Source organism: Brassica napus, chromosome C6 (genome assembly GCF_020379485.1).
Source record: "Brassica napus cultivar Da-Ae chromosome C6, Da-Ae, whole genome shotgun sequence".
NCBI classification, from domain to species: Eukaryota; Viridiplantae; Streptophyta; class Magnoliopsida; order Brassicales; family Brassicaceae; genus Brassica; species Brassica napus.
Genome location: NC_063449.1, coordinates 23,320,901 through 23,340,440, shown reverse-complemented (window position 1 = coordinate 23,340,440; position 19,540 = coordinate 23,320,901). Strand labels below are relative to the sequence as shown.

The window sequence follows — 19,540 nt, the reverse complement described above, 5'->3', positions numbered from 1 at the left end:
GACATAAGACTGAATGGTTTCCACATCGAAACAATGGGTGAAGGAAGTAAAGAATTCCTACAGATTTATAAAATCACCCAAGGCAATAAGAAAGTCTTTGAGACTATACCTGCGTGTGGGACTGGTCTTTATTATGCCCAGACCAGTCTTGTTGAGGCTAATGCCGTCTTGAATAAAGAATTCAAAGAAGAGTTCACTCTTTGGCACAATCGGCTGGGACACCCCGGTTCGAACATGATGCGAAAACTCATATCAAATTCAAATGGTCACAGTTTGAAAACAAAAAGAGTTATCCCTAAGAATATCACATGTGAAGCATGCTCACAAGGGAAACTAATTACTAAGCCATCACGTACCAAAGTGAATAAGGAAGTGACAAATTTCCTAGAAAGAATACAAGTTGATATTTGTGGACCAATACACCCACCTGTGGGACATTTAGATATTTTATGGTCCTGATTGATGCATCCACAAGATGGTCACATGTTTGTCTCCTATCAACTCGTAATCTAGCACTTGCAAGATTGCTGGCTCAGATAATAAGACTGAGAGCACATTTTCCAGATTTTCCATTAAAGACTATACGTCTAGACAATGCAAGTGAATTCACTTCCCAAGCTTTTAATGACTATTGTATGTCCATGGGGGTAAGTGTGGAGCATTCTGTAGCACATGTCCATACTCAGAATGGCCTGGCTGAATCCTTTATAAAACGGATCCAGCTGATTGCCCGGCCACTCTTAATGAATACCAAACTCCCAGTATCAGCTTGGGGACATGCAGTACTACATGCAGCTGAGCTAATTCGCATCAGGCCATCTAGTGAGCACAAATACTCGCCATCCCAACTACTAACGGGTCATGAGCCAGATATATCCCATCTAAGAGTTTTTGGATGTGCCGTCCAAGTGCCTATAGCACCACCACAGAGAACAAAGATGGGACCTCAGAGGAGGATGGGAGTATATGTTGGATACGATTCCCCTTCTATTATTAAGTACCTAGAGCCAACAACAGGTGATTTGTTTAAGGCCAGGTTCGCGGATTGTCATTTTGATGAATCCCAGTATCCAGCATTAGGGGGAGATTATGGTAAGCTGGTACATGATATAAAATGGAATCAAACATCCTTAACATGGCAGGATCCTCGGACTAGAGATTGTGATCTAGAAGTCCGGAAGATTATACATCTTCAAGAGCTAGCTAACAGATTGCCAGATTCCTTTGCTGACCCAAATAGAGTAACCAAGTCATACATACCAGCTGCAAATGCACCAATAAGACTTGATGTCCGTGATGGACATAATCAGGCTGCTACTACGTCTAAACCACAATTGAAACGTGGTAGACCAGTAGGTTCCAAAGACAAAGAAGTTCGGAAAAGAAAGAGTGCAAAGAAATCCGACAAAGTGGAAACTCTAGACATGGAAAAGGAAACTCATGTACCACCAAAAGATACTTGGGACGCTAAGAATCAAGGTAATGAAGTTCCTGACAATAATGAGATCTCAATAAATTATGTCATGTCTGGAAGGAAATGGAACAGAAAACATGTCGACATGAGTGATATATTTGCTTATAATGTAGCAGTCGAATTGATGGATAATAAGGATCTAGAACCCACATCTATACTAGAATGTATGCAACGACCAGATTGGTTGAAATGGAAAGAAGCCATTAATGTGGAGTTAGAATCACTGAAAAAGAGAGGAGTGTTTGGACAGATCATCCGGACACCTCACAACATAAAACCAGTGGGATACAAATGGGTTTTTGTGAGAAAAAGAAATGAGAAAGGAGAAGTTGTGAGATATAAAGCACGACTTGTTGCACAAGGATTCTCACAAAGACCAGGAATAGATTATGAGGAAACTTATTCCCCTGTGGTGGATGCTACGACCTTAAGATTTCTAATAAGTCTGGCTGTAAGAGAAGGTCTTGATATGCGGTTAATGGATGTTGTAACTGCCTACTTATATGGTCCACTGGATAATGAGATATACATGAAAATTCCAGATGGTATTGAATTGAAAAACAAAGAGAGTTCTCGAGAACAACATTGTATCAGATTGAACAAGTCTCTTTATGGATTAAAGCAATCAGGTCGAATGTGGTACAATAGACTGTCCGAATATCTCCTGAAAGAAGGATACAAAAACGACCAGATCTGCCCATGCATATTCATAAAAAAGTTCAATTAGGGTTTTGTAATCATTGCAGTATATGTAGATGATTTAAATATCCTAGTAACCTCTGGAGAAATTTCCCAAACTGTTGAATATCTCAAGAAAGAATTCGAGATGAAAGATCTTGGAAAAACAAAGTTTTGTTTGGGATTGCAACTTGAGTATATGAAAGATGGAATTCTTGTGCATCAAAAGGCATATACAGAAAAAGTACTCAAAAGATTTAATATGGACCAGTCTCACCCATTGACTAGCCCCATGGTCGTGAGAAGTCTTGGTCCGGACACTGACCCATTTGGTCCGAAGAAGAAAAATGAGGAAGTCCTTGGTCCCGAAGTGCCTTATCTCAGTGCCATAGGAGCTCTGATGTATTTAGCTGGCCACACACGACCAGACATAAGCTTTGCTGTGAACTTACTTTCTAGGTTCAGCTCCTGTCCGACCCAAAGGCACTGGAACGAGATTAAACATATACTTCGTTACCTACAAGGAACGAAAGACTTGGGTCTTATGTTTACTAACAAATCTAAGGAAGATTTAGTTGGTTTTGCTGATGCAGGTTATCTCTCTGATCCACATTATGCTAGATCTCAGACTGGTTATGTTTTTACACACGGTGGGACAGCTATATCCTAGCGGTCCATGAAGCAGACCATGGCAGCCACATCCTCTAACCACGCAGAAATATTAGCCATGCATGAAGCCAGCCGTGAGAGTGTATGGATGAGATCCACGACACAGCATATTCGTACCACTTGTGGTATGATCAAAGGAAAGGATACACCGACCATCCTATACGAGGATAACACAGCATGCATCGCACAGCTTAAGGATGGATACATTAAAGGAGATAGGACGAAACATATTCTTCCTAAGTTCTTCTTTACACACGAGCTTCAGAAGGCAGGAGAGGTCCAAGTATTGCAAGTCCGTTCGAGTGAGAATTCAGCCGACCTCTTCACCAAGTCACTACCAACCTCAACGTTCAAGAAGCTCATATGGAAGATAGGCATGCGTCGACTGAAGGATCTTCGGTGATGCATTCATCAGGGGGAGTTCATGTGTTAGTCTCTTTTACCTGTCTTTTTTTCCCTTTTACCACATTGGGTTTTGGGTTTGTCTAGAGAGGTTTTAATGAGGCAACATCCAAAGCATGAATGAACCTTGACCGGATGTGTCGATCAAGGGGGAGTGTTATAAACCATTTAGTGATCGACCCATTTATCAGTCCGTGTAGCAAGACGGGCCAAGCCCATCCGCAGGATCATACTGGCGCCTATCTACTCTTGTGTTTATCTACATTATAGTTGGTGTTTATCTTACGTATTGCTAGTCATTATCTAGTTAAGGATAAGTACAATCTTATTTCTGAGGAGACGAATGAGAGAATCTTTTTTCTTTTTTGGGAAAATTTGTCTTCCACAAACGCTCCTCTCTTTATCGGATTATTACGCTTCTGCCACTATCGTAATTTCTTCGCTTCTCGTCATGGCGGTCAAAATATCATTTGACTGTTGTTCATTTTATTTACGCTTCTGCCACCACTAATATATACATCTTGATTTTTTTTTTCTTTTTCTTGGGGCATCATGGATGATTAATTGGCTGAGGAGTGGGCATTTTACCCGATACCCAAACCCGTATCCAAACCCGATCTAAAAAACCCGATCCGAAAAACCCGAACCGAAATCCGAATCAAAATAGCAAACTATCCGAATGGGTATTGATTTAGAAGAGATTGGATATCCGAACCCGAACGGGTAATATCCGAACCCGAATGGATATCCGAAGATAACCGAATATATATATACTCACCCTTTTATTTTTTATTTACATCTCTCATTTTATTTAAAATATTTATATTGATATTATAAATATACATATAATTATGAAGAAAATGATTTGTCACTCTATTAAAATGCATGTCAAATTTTTTGTTTTATATATTAACAAAAGTTACATTCAAAATTTCAAAACAATAGCCAAATTAATGTTTATTTATTTTTGAAATGTTATCTCCAAATATATCAATCATTCAATCTATTAAAAAATAAAAAAATCAGTTTAGTGAATTCTATATTTTTAAATAAAATAAACTTAAAAATGAAAATTTTAATTTTTTTTCTTTCAAAATCTCAATATCCGAACCCGACCCGAAATAACCGAATCCGAACTAAAAAAACCCGAACCCGATCCGAAATATAGAAATACCCGAACGGATTCTATAACCCTATACCGAAATACCCGAAAATCTGAAATACCCGATCCGAACCCGAATGGGTATTCAAACCCCCACCGCTGTTGGCTCATGATTAACGCATTCCGGCCTTTTCTTTGAGCAACAAATATGACCTCATTTTTTATTTAGGGTAATTGCATCACATAAAAAATTAAGATTAAATATGCCCTCGTTTAATTTTGTAATTCTGTACTGACTAATTAGTAAAACAATCAATAAGACTAATCCCACATTATAATCCCAAAAACTAAGACTAATTTTGTTTCTCCTTTATCTTGACACCATTTTGTGATTTGTTCCTACATAATGTATTAATATTAATATAGTTATTAGATTTTAAATTTACATTCGTATGATCTATATTCTTTCGCGTCAACATATCATATGGAGTATAAAGCAGTCATATATTTTTTTTTTCTTTTTAACGTCAAACGGTCATTCCCTTACTCAAATTTGAGGTAGTTTGGGTAACCAGACCGGAATAGAACAACCAATAAAAAGTAACTCTCTATGGAAGGATCTAGCAGTTTTGGCTAAGAAATCTGAAATTTGATTACGCGCTCGTGGAACATAAGTGATGTTGAAATCCGGGAAGCATATATGCAGCGTTGCTATCCTCTCTAATTCCGTTGCAAAAAAGTCATATTTAATGTTGATCCCAGAACACAATTGTATTCACTGTACTATTACATTATATTAAAATAAAAAGTATGAAACTAACTGTTTGATAATATTTAAATACATAACAGTTGGAATGACAACGGTTCTAGATTAGTTTTCATCACCGCAATTACTCCAATACCAAATAACATTTGAATACATAATGATATGCGTATATTTGAATTATACATCTAACTTTATAATACGATTGCAAAATAGAATTCAAATTCATAATAATCTATTGAGTTTGGATAAGGATAACCAAATGATTTAACTCGAACTAAGTTTGTAATAATGATAATTAAGAATAGTTTAGTTAAGCTAATCTTGCATTTGAGTCATCAAACCATATTACATGTCATGTTCCATCCTTTATGTTTAGCTCAACTCAACATAACTTTATCATTTAAAACATGTAGTTGTCTGCTTCTAACAAAAATAAAGTTTAGTGGACGAAGGTCAAACATAACAAATGAAAAGATTTATTAGGTCGGAATAAGTTTGTTTACAAAAATATTTATTTACATCAATGAAAAATATTTAATCTTTCAACATAATATATACAGTGTTTTTTTAGAGTTATAATATATATACAATTGTAAAGACCCAAAAAAGAAGAAGAGAAGTTTATGCTTGAAGGGCAACCTTACAAATGGATGTTTTGAGATCATCATATCGACAACGTTGATAATCAACCAAGACACAGAGTTGCCTTATGGCTTCTCTCTTCTCTTCTCCCAAGCACATCAACTCAACATCTCTCTCCTTCACATTAATCTCAAGCTTTTTGATTCTTCTCATAGCCTTTTCTACACTCATCTTCCCTGTTCCTTCCTCTCCAAGCTTCCCCTCTAGTTTCGATAGCTTCTCCTTTAGCAGAGTTTCTTGTGCTTCACTGCACTCTAGCTTTGCTTCCAGAGTTTCCACCTCATGCTTCATCTTGCTGTTCTTCTCATACACCCACTTTCTAGCTGAATCAATCTCTTTAGCTAATCTTGTGACTTTGGTCGTTAATTCATCGCCTTCTTCAAGCTTTTTTACTATCATCTCTGGTCCAGCAAGCCCATTATCCACCATTTCTTTGATTTTCTCGAATTGGGTTTCAGAGACAGTGTAATCTCCTCTGTTTCCTTGTGTTTGTGTGTTCATATAGTTGTTCTTGCTTTCCAAGTGTATTTGTTCGGCTACATGGATCCTCCTGTACAGTATCCGGATGCGATCTTCCATTTTCATCTGGAAATCTTCAGATAATTCCTCCATTTTCCTCTCGAGAAGATTGGTATTCAGCTTTGAACCAATTGACCAACGTTTCATTAGCTTCTGATCCTCTGAGAACTTGTCAATAACGTCTTTCTGTTCTTTAACAAGTTTCTTTCGGTCCTTGATCTCCATTGATAGCCTGCAAGTCAATCAAAACTCAATGGTAACACACAAACTTCACTTTTAACTCAAGCTACCTTAAAGTATATAACAATCTTTGTTGTTTCCTACCGGTGTATGGTATCTTCTTGTTTCTTACTCTTATCTTCAATTTCATCAATGTTTTTCATCTGTCTCTCTTTTTGTAATGAATCAAGATCGGCAATTCTTGCATGCATCTTGTGATTCTCTTCCCTAAGATGGTCAAGTTTCTGAACTTTGTTCCTCAAAGCTTCCTTTTCTTCAACATTCTTCAGCTCGGCCTTAGCTCGCTTCTCTTTTTCTCCCTCCAAACGCTTCAGTTTCATATGTATCTCCGAAGCTTCATCGGTTTTCTTCTTCAGCTTCGATGCTAATTCATCCTTCTGGTTACGCAACAATGCAACTTCACCTTTTGTCATCAAATGGTTCCTGTCCTCGTTTCTCTTGCCTATGACATTACCCGCCTGTTCCATTTCCTGTTTCAGACTGCTCACCTGTCTCTTCAAATCTTCATTTGTTGACTCTGTCTCTTGTATCTTTCTGAGCATCGCCGCATAATCTGAGCTCAATGTTTCACTAACATTACCGGTGCTGATCTCTGTTTCCTCTGAAGAAAAGTAATCCAAGTCCGAACTAGACCTCGATGAAGAAGCAGCAGCAGCAGCACCCGGTTTTCCTTTTCTTCCACCACTCTCCAAATCATGATGATATAAAGAGTAAAGCAGCTGACACTGCTCGTGAAGGTCGTTGACGATCCCAACAAGCTCCTTCTTGGCAACATTTGGGATCTTGTTTTTGTTTTGGATATACTTCAAGAGTGTAGTAACCTTCTTCTCCACTTCTGCACATGTAGAGCAACATATATATATATATAGAGAGAGAGAGAGTTTGGAAACATTTGCCTCATCATAATCTTAAACTAATGAGCATTGTAAGAAGAGTTCTTACTAACCTTCTTTTGCCTCCTCCATTTTTCTTCTTTTGATTTAAAATGCTCAGGAGCTTAATCACAGATAAAAAGAAGGATCAAACGTTAAAAGAAACTCTGAGAAGAGACACAAAGAAACAAATTTAATTTATTATTGGGCAAATCTCCAAAATAGCACATTTCTAAGTTTATATCACAAAATAGCACTCAAAAACTAAAATGACCAAAATAGCACATTTCTAAGTTTATCCTTTGAAAATTTTAATTTTTTTTATTTTTCAAAATTTGAAATCTTATCCCCAAAAACTCATTTCTCAACTCTAAACCCTAAACCCTAAACTCTAAACCCTAAACCCTAAACCCTAAACTCTAAACCCTAAACTCTAAACCCTAAACCCTAAACTCTAAACCCTAAACCCTAAACTCTAAATCCTAAACCCTAAACCCTAAATCTTAAACTCCACCCTTTAACTCTAAACTCTAAGTTTGTGACTTTTGATAAAACATTAAGTGTTATTTTTGTGACTTTTGACTTTGAGTGCTAGTTTGGGAACAAAAACTTGATTTAGTGCTATTTTTGTCTTTTTCTCTTCATTATTTGCATAGAATACATGCAAACACATAGTAGCATTCTTTTAACTTGACGTGCAAGTTAACCCAAAATAGAAAAAGAAAAATACAACATTATCCTTGAATCAATTCATTGAGAACAAACTGGAATCTAGTCCTCTCGACCACCCGAACAATTTCCAATTATGAAGTGGCAAAATAATATGGACGTAACAAAAAATTGAACTGAAATTGAAAAAATAAACAAGAAGAACTATAAAAAAAAATAAACACAAAGAAGCAAGTAAACAGAAACGTCGACATGGGATGTAAGTAAAAAAAAGAATCGTCATTTGATCCTAGAATCAATTGCACATAGAACATAATTTGAAACTAGTACTATTCATCAAATCCTTTTTATCACAAGCAAGCTTTTCAACTAACAATTAATTATCATAAGGGATCAGGATGTAAAAATGGGACACATCACACATCCATCCTTTTTGCAGCTTACTTGTGCATCACGACTCATTAGGGTTCCAAAGTAAATAATAGAATGCAGACCTAAATATCAGAAACTAGAGAAATAAATAAATAAATGGTAGAACAATGGATTTTTTTTAATATCGGAATTTTTGTGTGTGTTTAAGAGGGTGAAAATGAAACAAACGTCATGGTTGTCATGAAAATGAAAGCAGGCCCCGCAAGGAAGGTGAGGGATTAAAAAACAATAATAAACATGGCTCCACATTCCACCGTTTGATTCCATACCACAATTAAACAAAAAAGAAGTACCTGAAGTTGAAGACTATTTTTGACCGGAGGATCTAATATTGTTTTTCCGTCCTTCCGGCAGAGAAAACTGAAATTGAAACAACGATCTGACTATTCGAAGATAAAATTGTTAAATGGGATGGGAGTCACAGATCAAACGAGAGGTTGATAGTATAAGTGCCATACTTAAAAAAAAAAAGGTTATAAATAAAAAAACATAATTACAAAATTAGGAGGTGTTTCTTTTTGTCTTGCGAGAGAGGGAATTCGAAATTTGGCACTACTTGTTTTCTCAAATGCCATTCAAGTTTCGCTATAATTACGAAAATACCCAGTTATAATGATCTCTCGTCGATGTTTTGGGCCAAGGGACGTATTTGGCTCAGTATCCACTCACCCAGCTTAGGATGTTACCCTCCCACGTGGTATACATATATAATGGCTTGACCTCCAAGTTACACTAATTTTGTTTTGCGAGACTTGAGCGTTAATGAGTTTGACAAATATAGAAATGTATTTGTTCTTTTTAGGTCTACTATTATTTCAACCATCATTAGTAAAACAAATTTTGTAAAAATGTTTTTTAAGGGTGGGTGTATAAATTTCCTATTACCTGATTTTAACTGCTGCTTGTGCATCCCTTAACTAGCTAGCATGTGTATTAATAATAACTAGGATGAGACCCGCGCAAGTTAAATATTTTTTTGAAATAAATTTGAATTTTGAATAGTGTAAAATTGCCTTGTTTAAAAATAATTTATTCCCTACCATGTAGTTATGTACGAAAATAGAAAAAAGTGTTGGAACTATATCATTATATAGCCGTTGGAAAGTCTATTGTACTTTTTCAAAAAAAAAAGTCTATTGTAATGGCTATTTTTGTTGATACAGTAATTTGTTTTAATTCTGAAAAATACGTAATTTTAAGGAAATATGAGGTTAGTTTTTATAGATTTTTTTTGCTTAATAAACATATAATATATACAGAAAAATATTTAAACTATAGTATAAATTTACCAAACCATATAGCGCATGTGAAATTAATATAGTCAGCTTCCGTAATGAACACAAGGTTTTTAACAAACCTGATTCATCATGTGCTTCGTAAAATTAAAATGTTCAGGTTTATAATGGACCACATGGACTTTTTTATAATAATCAGAGCCTTGTCCTCCACCGAACTTTTCTTTATACTGTTGCAATTTCCGTGATCATAACAAATAGATTGTGTCCCATATTTTCTAAACCGGAAAAACGCAAACCCAAAGGTTTTATACAAAAAAAGAACAAAAACAGTAACAGAATGGGGGTTTTTTTTTTTTTGCTAACACACAATAACAAGATTATTGCTAAATCATAAAGGATGAGTGGCGATGTACAGAGAACTAAGAAAGCATACAAAACACAAACTCACAGTTTTGTTATAATTCTAGTTAATCGTACTCCTCCTCAGAAGTAGCAAGCTTCTGCTTCTTCCATTTGTAAGCAGCTTCAAGAATTTTGAGGTTCGTTGTCTGTGATTCTTCTGGATATAGATAGTCAATGTACTCTTCATACCTGCCAATGACCAACAAAAAATAATCATTAGGCTTACTATCCGATTATCACATACGAGTATCACATTCTCGAGAAATATATATGCAAGCAAAACGTACTCTGTAGAGCCATCTTCTCTTGTGATCGGCTTTCTCTTCTTGAGCTTCTTCGGGAGCTTAGATTGTACGACACTCACGTCCCCGAGATTACCAAAGTTTGTCTCCATGTTAAGCCAATCCTCCAAGAGTGTAGCTCTTTCTTCTTTCAGCTCCGGTGCAGAATCTTTGTAGTAGCTGTTGGCCCTCTCGAAAATCGCTGAGTAGAAATAACAAAATAGAGAGAGACTCGACAGTTAAAACATGTCACAAGGAATCATTAAAACTTACATAACAACACGGAGTTTTAAAGTTACCTCTGGCGCGTCTGATGCACTCTTTCTTGCGTTCAATAGCATCTGTTTCTTCTTGATCTTCCTCTTCCTCGTCTTCTTCTTGTTCCGCAGCAGAAGCTTCAAACTTTGCAAAACTAACCCACACCTTGTAATGCTTTGTGCGGTCCAAGAGTCGCTCATATAAAGCTCGTGTCCTCTCTAATTCTCCTTCTGCTATCTCAAAATCTATGTATGCCTGCCACACACACACACAAAATAGAGAGTTTAATGATTCAATCGATTCAGAAGTCTTCTGAGGTTTCTCGATTCTTTTAATGTATTAGACAGAAAAAGTACCTTCCATAGAAGCTCGGGCATGTCAAGAGCTGGTTGAGATATTGCCAGCTCAAATATAGCTCTAGCTCGTTCAGTCTCAGCAAGAGACCTCTCTAGCTCAGCATACTTGCTCCAAGCATAGCAATTCTCAGGAGACCACTCCAGGTATCGCTCATAAAGCTTTCTACACCTATCTATGTTTCCCAGCTGGAGTTCAATCTCGATGTACTTCTTGAATATCTGTTTGTCGAGGAAGAAAAAAATCATCAAAGGTAAAGTAAACTATGTGTGTGATTAAAATGAAACATATAATGTTCAGACAAATTTCAGGCTTACCTTATCTTTTGGAGCTTTTCCAATAGCGTTGCCTAATATCTGCCGAGCACCGGCCAGATTCAATTGCCGGATTTCAAACTGTGCAGCAAGCAACCATATTTTGGCAAAGGAAAATTTGGAGTGGGGAATGAGCTTGAGGCATTCTCTGTAAATGTTTGGTAAACGAATACAAACAGTCAATCAAATCTGCCTCCGTGAAAAGTAAATGAATGTAACTTCGCAAGTTTCAGAATAGGAAGGAATTGGCGTACCTGTATACATCTCGTGTACGCTCCACATCTTCAGTTTCGATCTCTTCATACAATGCATAATTAATCCTACACCAATTAGTTACATCAGTGTCAGTGTTTCAGTAAATTGCAGAACCAAATATGCTAACAGACAGATAAACAACAAACAATAGCTTTCCACCAAATGCAAGAATATGTTTCAATAAATTTATTAGAGACCTGAATGTGCTAGATGATCAAGATAATTAATAACTAATATCTGCCTAAGTCCTAAGACAACCAAACCCAAACAGTCCAGTTAAAGGAAACTAAACCCTAAACCCTCTTATGCGTATCATGATCAACATCTTATGCAAACCACCAAATACTGCTAATAAAAGACAAACAGTAATAGCATTCCACATAATGCAAGTTTCAAGAGATTTAGGGACTATGATGTGCTAAAACCTGGACAAAGATGATAACTAAACTTAATCTTGTCATGCAAACCATGATCAAACTCAAACAGCAAACAGCAAACTTAACCTTCTTATGCAAACCAAGAAGCCAATGACATTATTACCAAAATCAGTAAACCAAAGCTGAAAAAGAATGAACTCACCAGAGATAGATGTATCTTTGCCAGTATCGCTTCTCTTCGGCAGGAGGAATATTAGCAATAGCCCTCTCATAGATTTCTCTTATCCTATCTTTGTTCCCAACAGTTTCTTCAAGCCTAACGTAATCAAACCAGGAATCATAGTTCAAAGGGTTCTTCCTCACTTCATCTTCATACTGAAACCTTCTCTTCCCAACAATGGCGTCCTCAATCCCTTCCTTATCACCATACTGCTTCTCAAAAGCCACAAACTTTTTATACAAATCCTCAGCTCTCCCTTTAGGGATATGATCAAGAGCGAACTTGTAGATAAACCTAGCACGTTCTGGCTCCTTGCATCGCTCTTCAAACTCAGCAAAGGCCACAAAGAGCGTCTCGGCTTCTTCATCGTCTGCAAGCTTCTCCGTGGCGCGCTCGTACACGTGCCTGGCACGAGCGACTTCACCGCCTTTCATCTCGAACTTGGCAAATCGGATATAAGCAGAAACTTTGGGATGGCAAAGCACAAATCTCTCGTAGATGGATCTGGCGCGTTCGATCTCGTTATACCTAAGCTCGAACTTGATGAAGGAGAGCCAGCCTTGTTGGTCCGGCGACCACTGCATCCACCGCTCGAATATCTGTCTAGCTCCGGCGATGTTGCCGAGTATCTCCTCCATGTGGATGTACTTGTACCAGAGCTGGTCCACGCGCGGGAGAAGCGTGACGGCTCGATCCCAGACGTTCCTGGCGCTGTTCACGAACTTGTTCTTCATCTCGAACTCGGCGTACTTCAGCCAGAGCGTGTGGTTCCGGTAATCGCCTTCGATGGCGCGTTCCCACACGCTCCGAGCGCGCGCGTAGTCCTTCTGGGACTCTTCCCACTGGGCGTACTTCATCCAGACCTGGATGTTCCATCTGGCGCGGCGGATCTGGTCCTCGAACTCCTTGCGGCGACGGAGCCTGTAGTCGGAGAGCTCAGTGGAGTCGGTGATTTTCTGCTTAGGAGGACGGATCTCAGCCTCTTGCCTCTCTCGAGCTTCCCTTAGAATCTGCTCGGCGGTGATTTGAACCGGAGCAGGAGTCTTGTTCTTGACCCGAGTCGGGCGTGGAAGCTTGACTTCAGTATCCTTCCGGGTCATGTACCCTAAGGTACGATCGGAATCCTTGCCGGACGCCATGACCTCCTCTGTATGTGTGTTTTCTGGGGAAAAGCTGGAAGAAAAGACAGCGTATGATTGATTATATATTTGGGTTGTTAATGGGCCTATTATTGACCCAATATATATACTAAACCTACTTGTGCATTTTTTTAGGAAGACATGGAATGGGTTTGGAAGTAAAACCAGAACTAATCTTGTTACTTCAGGGAATTATCACAGTGAAAGACAAGAATGTAGTGAATCTCTGACTCAAGTAAGAAGAGTTTCTCCGTACTTCCAGGGCGTAATTCTGATAGTGAGTCTTGTAAAACGCAAAGTGGAAGCAGTACTAGGAAAGCTAAAGTCCAAAGAGTTTCTCCATACTTGCAGGCATCAACTAGGAAAAGATGCAGCAAAGCTCAACCTAAAGTCCGAAAAGTTTCTCCATACTTCCAGGGATCAACTGTTCCAGAACAGCCAAGAGATATGCGTCAATACTTTAAGGTCGTGAAAGTTTCTGTTACGTGGCCCATTTATGTGAATGGCAATTAGATTAATGGGCTAGAGTATGTGGGCTGGGTCATAAGTCTTTGCCCTAATCTTTTAGTAACTAGTATATAAGGAGGTCTAAGAATTAGAGAGAAGTTATCTAGAGATTAGATTCATGTTCATGGAGAGGTGAGAGTACTCTCAAAGTTATTTGTAAACACTTTTTATTATCTATAAAATCAGTATTTCTATTGTTCAATCACTGTGTTACCAAATCGATACCTAAAACGTACCAGTTTCAAGATATTTCCATGGCCTGTCTGCCCAAGTAAATGAATCACAAAAGGAGATGATACCAAGAAGGGTGAGGAAAACTCCTCTTGTGAGCCCTTCTCTGTCTCAGTCTCAGAAGACTGATGAGGCATACCTCCGGAAACCGCCTGATAACACATGGGTGCCTCCACGATCTCCATGTAATCTACTTCAAGAAGATCACTGGCATGATCCATGGCGGGTGCTGATCATATGTATGCTTCTCAACAAAACTTGTGGTGCACAGGTTTGTCCTCATTCCTCTCCCTTTTCCATATCTTTGCGCAACTTATATAATTTTAGTAGAGAGTAGGAAGTGAGACCTATGTTGGTTTGAATCTTACTGTCTCAAAAGAAGTAGATGCAAGTCTTTTTTTTTTATGAGTAATTGATTCAGACGTGACTGGAACTGCTTGCTCTTGTAAGAAGAAAAGGCTTACTTGTGGGTCAGTTGATTTTTCTAAACGTGATTGCAAACGCGGGGGGTGATATCAGACCTCTTTGCGCTGTGTCCTAATGCAAAGACTACTACAAAAGTCGAAGAGAAAGAGATATAGACTCTGATAAAGCCTCTTGGACTACAGAAGAAGAGATCCTAAATAATACGACGGTTTTCTCTCGAGTATCTTCAAGAGAGCTGGACTCATGTCACTCAACTGCATGGAGTTGGAAAGTAAGTCTTTGAATACTCAAAATCTTTCTATTTACAGTTTTTGTTGAGAGTTTTTTTTCATTAGGGAATTATTCATTCATAGGTATGCAGCGGATGCGTATGCCATATTCTGTAATGGGAAGTGGGATTGTGTGAGACCTGATGATCATATGCTAAACTATTACTGGGAATTCCTCAGGATTCGCTTTAGGTTATGAGTGGGAAGAAGATACATGTATGTATTGCGCTGATAATATTTTTCTTTGCTCTGTTTCACAAATGTTGAAAAGTTGTAAATGATAGATATCTTAACTTCATGTTTGTTTAATCTTGTATTGTAATGTCTCTGGTATCATATATGAGTTCTTTATGTGTTTAATATTTGTCAAATGTGATTCGAGTACATTGTTCAAGCAAGAGACGCATGCATTACCAGGATGGATCTCTAATTGGGTAAAGCTAGATATTCTACATTACTGAAACTATTACACGATCAACTTGCATTGCTTTATAAACGAAAAGAGTCATTTACTTTGTAGTTCCCTTGGAAAGAAATTTCTATTCTACCAGTTCAGTGGCATGCTCTATGTCTTGGATTGTTTGCGGCTATAATAGCGCTTTTTGGTGCCGCTTAATGAACAACAAGTAAGAGCTTTTTAAGATTCTGGTTGCAGATTAGACCCACTTGTGTTGTTGTTTAATAGATATGGGAACTTGTTTAGGAATGGATTTGGAAGTTGTAGATGATAATGAACAAGCTAAAGCTCTGAGGATTCTAGTTTCAGAAGCGAACCATTCAACTCATGTTAGCGTATAGGTCATGCTAATGTAAATACATATTTCTTATTTTTTAATAAGATTATGTGATGACAGTAGGCTTCAATTGCTTTTGAATTTACTTTAGATATGAATCTTCAAATTCAAATTGATTTAGTTTCCAAACTACATCGGAAAATACATCATAGCGTATAACAAAGTGTAAACCGTAATGTATAGAGTAACATACATCAAAGTGTAAACGATAGTGTACAACCAAAATATTCACAGCGTATAATGGAGTATACACCATAGAATACATTGGTATGTAGTGTATCAACCAAAATATTTACAGCGTATAATGGAGTATACACCATAGAGTACATTGGTATGTAGTGTATAATGTAGCGTGTACACCGTAGCGTACATTCAAAGGTGTACACTAGATGGTTTATTCTATTTGAATTTAGTTTAGTGATAGATTAAGGGTTTAGTATATTGTTTAGTGTTTAGTGTCTTGTTTAGGTTTAGGGTTTGATGTATATGTAGGAATCTTATTTTATTAAGACAGGATAACTGATATTTATAAAATAATAAGGACGGAAATTAAAATTACAATACCATGATAAACTGATAAAGAAGAATTAAAATTACAATATCATGTTAAAATTACAATATCTTTCCTTAAATCTTTAAACGCTCGTAGTGTGATGGTTTCATATCGTCCAGATTCCCATGATACAACTGTATATGTTTTTGTCTCCTATCAGTAAAAAAACAGAACATGTCGAATATAACTTTTGTGTTGTACTTTTATATACAAAATATAAAATACTAACATAAATATTCAAAGTAGGAAAGAGTGATCTGTTGTCCGTATCAATGTATATATGTGTTTAGAATGAAAAGAGCAGTAACTATTATATAGTCCACTGACCAAACCTTAGTCTGTCATAAACCAAACCTTAAACGTTGGCAATAAAAATGGAGATTCTCATCATAATTATATGAATGTGTATTTAGATGTAGGTTACAAAATCAGAATCAATTTCGCATTCATACGTACGCCAATTCACGTTGACCAATTTAATTAGCAAATATATTTTTCTTTATGTTATTCAACCAGATTTTCAAAATTTTATAAAATCTCTTTCAAATTTTTTTTAATCATAGTATCATTTATTACTTGTTTCTATCTACAAATTTTATGAATTCTGTTTAGTTTTAGTTTTTGACAATTATACAATTTAGTTCAATTTTTATTTACTTTTCTACAAGCTGATTTTAATATATTTTAAAGAAAAGAACTAAATAAAAATCTACCTAAGATTATAATTTTAAATATACACATATCTATTTTTAAATATAATTTAAATAAATCAAATTGTTTATTATATCTTAGTTTTATGGTTAAATAAATTAATATTTATAAAATTATTTTAAAATTAAGATAAATTTATATTTAAAATTATTAAGTGCAAGAAACTCCTAGTAAGTCATTATTTTGTAAAATTCTTTTCTGGCCAAATAATTAATTACATTCATTTATTCTGTTAAATATTTCTCTTTCCAAACTTACCAAAATCGCTAAATTTATGATTATTCTTTAACCAAATTTTAAAATAAAACTAAACAAATTTATTTACTTTTTAAATATATGTTAAATAATTTGATGATTAATATAATTTACACATATATATTTGAATTATAAGAATACAACAAATAAATTTCAATTTTATATTTCCTCAAAAACAAACATAGAAGTGAAATTTATTTAGTATATAAAATTTAAAGACATATATATATACCTTATCAAAATATATATTTTATTTTAGAAAATAGTTTTTTGTTAAGGAAGATTGATTTACTAATATACATAAACATGCGTGTTTTAATTTATAAAAAAATATATCAAAATGGTTTTTATAATTGACAAATATGTAAGATAACATATCATTTTTTGATTTTATATCCAACAAATTACACACAGTTAAGAACTGTCGATTTGTATAAATGTTGTATATTACAAATCATACAAACACATATACTGATGCACAACCATTACATTTGTATATTACGAAGAATTTCATATATCTATACCGTTAAAACAAACAGTACTCGTGAACCTGTACAAGTCAAGTTGTAGTAATTATTTAAACGAGTACCAGATTACCATACATAACAACTTTCTTTTGGGTATATAAGATAAGCGAAATTGCCACAACTACCATATTCATAATACAACTTTTCATGTTTACACTAATCACTTTTGTCCTCACGTTTGATGAAGGGTAGACATTTATACATTTATGATTAACTAATGTAGACTTAGGATTTAGAGTTGAAGGGTGAGATATGGATTTTGGAATGTGAAATTTAAGATTCTAATAAATATATAAATAAATACTTAAAAAATTAAAAAAATAGTTTCAAACATAATTTTCGATTTTCAAAAAAAAAATTTGAAAAAAAAATAAAAAAAAAACTTTCGAAAAGAAATTCAAAAAATAAAAAATTATAAAAAGTTTGAATTTGAAAAAGTATAATTCGAAAACATAAAAAAAACATTATTACTATTTTTTATTTATTTATTTTTGTTTAAATACTGATTTATTATATATATACATAACATAAGTATAAAAGTCTTTTGCCAATTAATAAATACTATATTTTTGAAAATGTTATTTTAGTAGTGGTAAAGATTAAAAGCTGTATCACGAAAGTGGTAAACATAAAATTTCCCAATAAAACAATATATACTAAGGACAATATGCCATACACGGATCATAACATCTAGTGATCCTTCTCCGGCGACCAGAGAAAAGCCCCGATGACAAACTTCCTCTTCTCGTTGGAGTCTCCGATAATCGGCAAGCCATAGTCTCTCAAAATCTGAGCCAATTGCCACTCTAGCATTTTCTCATAATCACTCTTTGTATACTTTGGATAATGAAGTGGAATCTTGAAGTTGATTGATTGATTTTGAGTCGTACCGTCACCAATCTTCGTCTTCATCTTCTGGTCTTCAAGATCTTGGTGGTGATTGTTGTCGTGGATTGCTGAAGTTGAATGATCACGGCTGAGTTTGATTCCCATTTTATATATTATGAAATGGGATTTAACTCTTTGTCAAGAACACTAGCTTTGCAGATTTTAATTAGGGTTTGAGGTTTCTTATTTGGAGTTTGGATATGCATTTATATAGGAAAAACATGTGGATGAATCATGAGGTGAAAAAGAACGTCGTGGGATCTTTAGAAGCACGCACGTACTAGTACTTTAATATTTTCCGTTGTTTGATTTCGTCTTTATTTTGTTTGTTACTCCTCCTATCTGTCCTTTTAATATAGTTGGTTTTGTTTGTTTGTGTATTAAAATTTTTCTTGTTTCGATAACATCTTCGAGTCGACCACATCAACTGCAAACAAAATTTTCAAACATCGGTGTTGCCAAACTGATAACCACTAAATTTACACTCCCTCCGGTCACATGCTTAAATACACAAAAAATTAAAAAACCTACTTTAAAAAAATAATATTATTAATAATATAACGTGAAAATAGTTTAATCAATCATAAATAATATGTAAAATATTATTGGTTATTCAATTTTCAATAAAATTTAAAATATCTTAAAAATATCAAAACATCTTATATTTTGAAACATTTAAACTTTTCCAAAACATTTTATATTGTAGAACATAGGCAATAATATCCGAAGAACAGAATTTCTTCGTCATCAATAAAATTAACACTAAACCAAAAATAACTTTAGTGATTAATTATGATTGAGTATTATAAAGACCAATGAATTCTATATCCAACTTTTTATGATTAAAACACCATGACTCTTAATTATATACATATTTTCAATGTAACCTTTGTTTACATGTATGGTTGTATTAGAGCTTCACAGACAGAATCTATTTTTTTTTTTAATTATACATGGTATCCTAGTCCCTACAAAAGTGGGTTCGGATTAGCCACATGTTAGCAGTCTACGTTTTCGGCCCCTGTGTCGGTCTCCTGTTCCTAGTGATGCCGAAATGTTAATTTTTCAGTAGTCGG

General features: G+C 35.4%; 3 protein-coding genes and 1 long non-coding RNA gene across 5 annotated transcripts; 1 reads left to right on the top strand and 3 right to left on the bottom strand.

The window, feature by feature from the left end:
* Window positions 1-5,551: 5,551 nt before the first annotated feature.
* Window positions 5,552-8,895, bottom strand: LOC106404656 (COP1-interactive protein 1-like). 2 transcript variants are annotated; one of them, XM_048761010.1, is made up of 4 exons: window positions 8,759-8,895; window positions 7,439-7,488; window positions 6,577-7,327; window positions 5,552-6,484 (listed from the first exon to the last, which is right to left on the bottom strand). In XM_048761010.1, exons 2-4 carry the CDS (start codon window positions 7,455-7,457, stop codon window positions 5,713-5,715), a joined length of 1,542 nt encoding a protein of 513 aa, XP_048616967.1. In that variant the 5' UTR covers window positions 7,458-7,488; window positions 8,759-8,895; the 3' UTR covers window positions 5,552-5,712. The 2 variants fall into 2 exon arrangements, with proteins under 2 accessions (XP_048616967.1, XP_048616968.1); XM_048761011.1 differs by lacking the exon at window positions 8,759-8,895 and having other exon boundaries at window positions 7,439-7,570.
* Window positions 8,896-9,990: 1,095 nt separating this feature from the next.
* Window positions 9,991-13,370, bottom strand: LOC106406050 (crooked neck-like protein 1). Its single transcript, XM_048761009.1, has 7 exons — window positions 12,147-13,370; window positions 11,567-11,632; window positions 11,316-11,460; window positions 11,001-11,219; window positions 10,686-10,899; window positions 10,393-10,588; window positions 9,991-10,294 (listed from the first exon to the last, which is right to left on the bottom strand). The coding sequence occupies exons 1-7, from the start codon at window positions 13,301-13,303 to the stop codon at window positions 10,171-10,173; spliced, it is 2,121 nt and encodes a 706-aa protein (XP_048616966.1). The 5' UTR covers window positions 13,304-13,370; the 3' UTR covers window positions 9,991-10,170.
* Window positions 13,371-13,594: 224 nt separating this feature from the next.
* On the top strand, window positions 13,595-15,107 carry LOC111206711. The gene is made up of 2 exons (XR_002658959.2): window positions 13,595-14,738; window positions 14,821-15,107. It is a non-coding gene; the product is annotated as an uncharacterized LOC111206711 (long non-coding RNA).
* Window positions 15,108-17,463: 2,356 nt separating this feature from the next.
* Window positions 17,464-18,780, bottom strand: BNAC06G13680D. Its single transcript, XM_013845479.3, has one exon. It carries the CDS (start codon window positions 18,567-18,569, stop codon window positions 18,267-18,269), a length of 303 nt encoding a protein of 100 aa, XP_013700933.1. The 5' UTR covers window positions 18,570-18,780; the 3' UTR covers window positions 17,464-18,266.
* Between the last annotated feature and the right edge of the window lie 760 nt (window positions 18,781-19,540).

What these genes read in the sequence shown, in the direction of transcription:
- LOC106404656 (XM_048761010.1), bottom strand. An exon ending in CAAGAAGATACCATACACCG is followed by an intron (nt 6,485 to 6,576) that starts GTAGGAAACAAC and finishes ATTGACTTGCAG; the next exon opens with GCTATCAATGGAGATCAAGG.
- LOC106406050 (XM_048761009.1), bottom strand. Translation starts at nt 13,303, where the DNA reads ATGGCGTCCGGCAAGGATTCCGATCGTACCTTAGGGTACATGACCCGG. An exon ending in CAAAGATACATCTATCTCTG is followed by an intron (nt 11,633 to 12,146) that starts GTGAGTTCATTC and finishes TAATTGGTGTAG; the next exon opens with GATTAATTATGCATTGTATG. An exon ending in GTGCATCAGACGCGCCAGAG is followed by an intron (nt 10,589 to 10,685) that starts GTAACTTTAAAA and finishes ATTTCTACTCAG; the next exon opens with CGATTTTCGAGAGGGCCAAC.
- BNAC06G13680D (XM_013845479.3), bottom strand. Translation starts at nt 18,569, where the DNA reads ATGGGAATCAAACTCAGCCGTGATCATTCAACTTCAGCAATCCACGAC.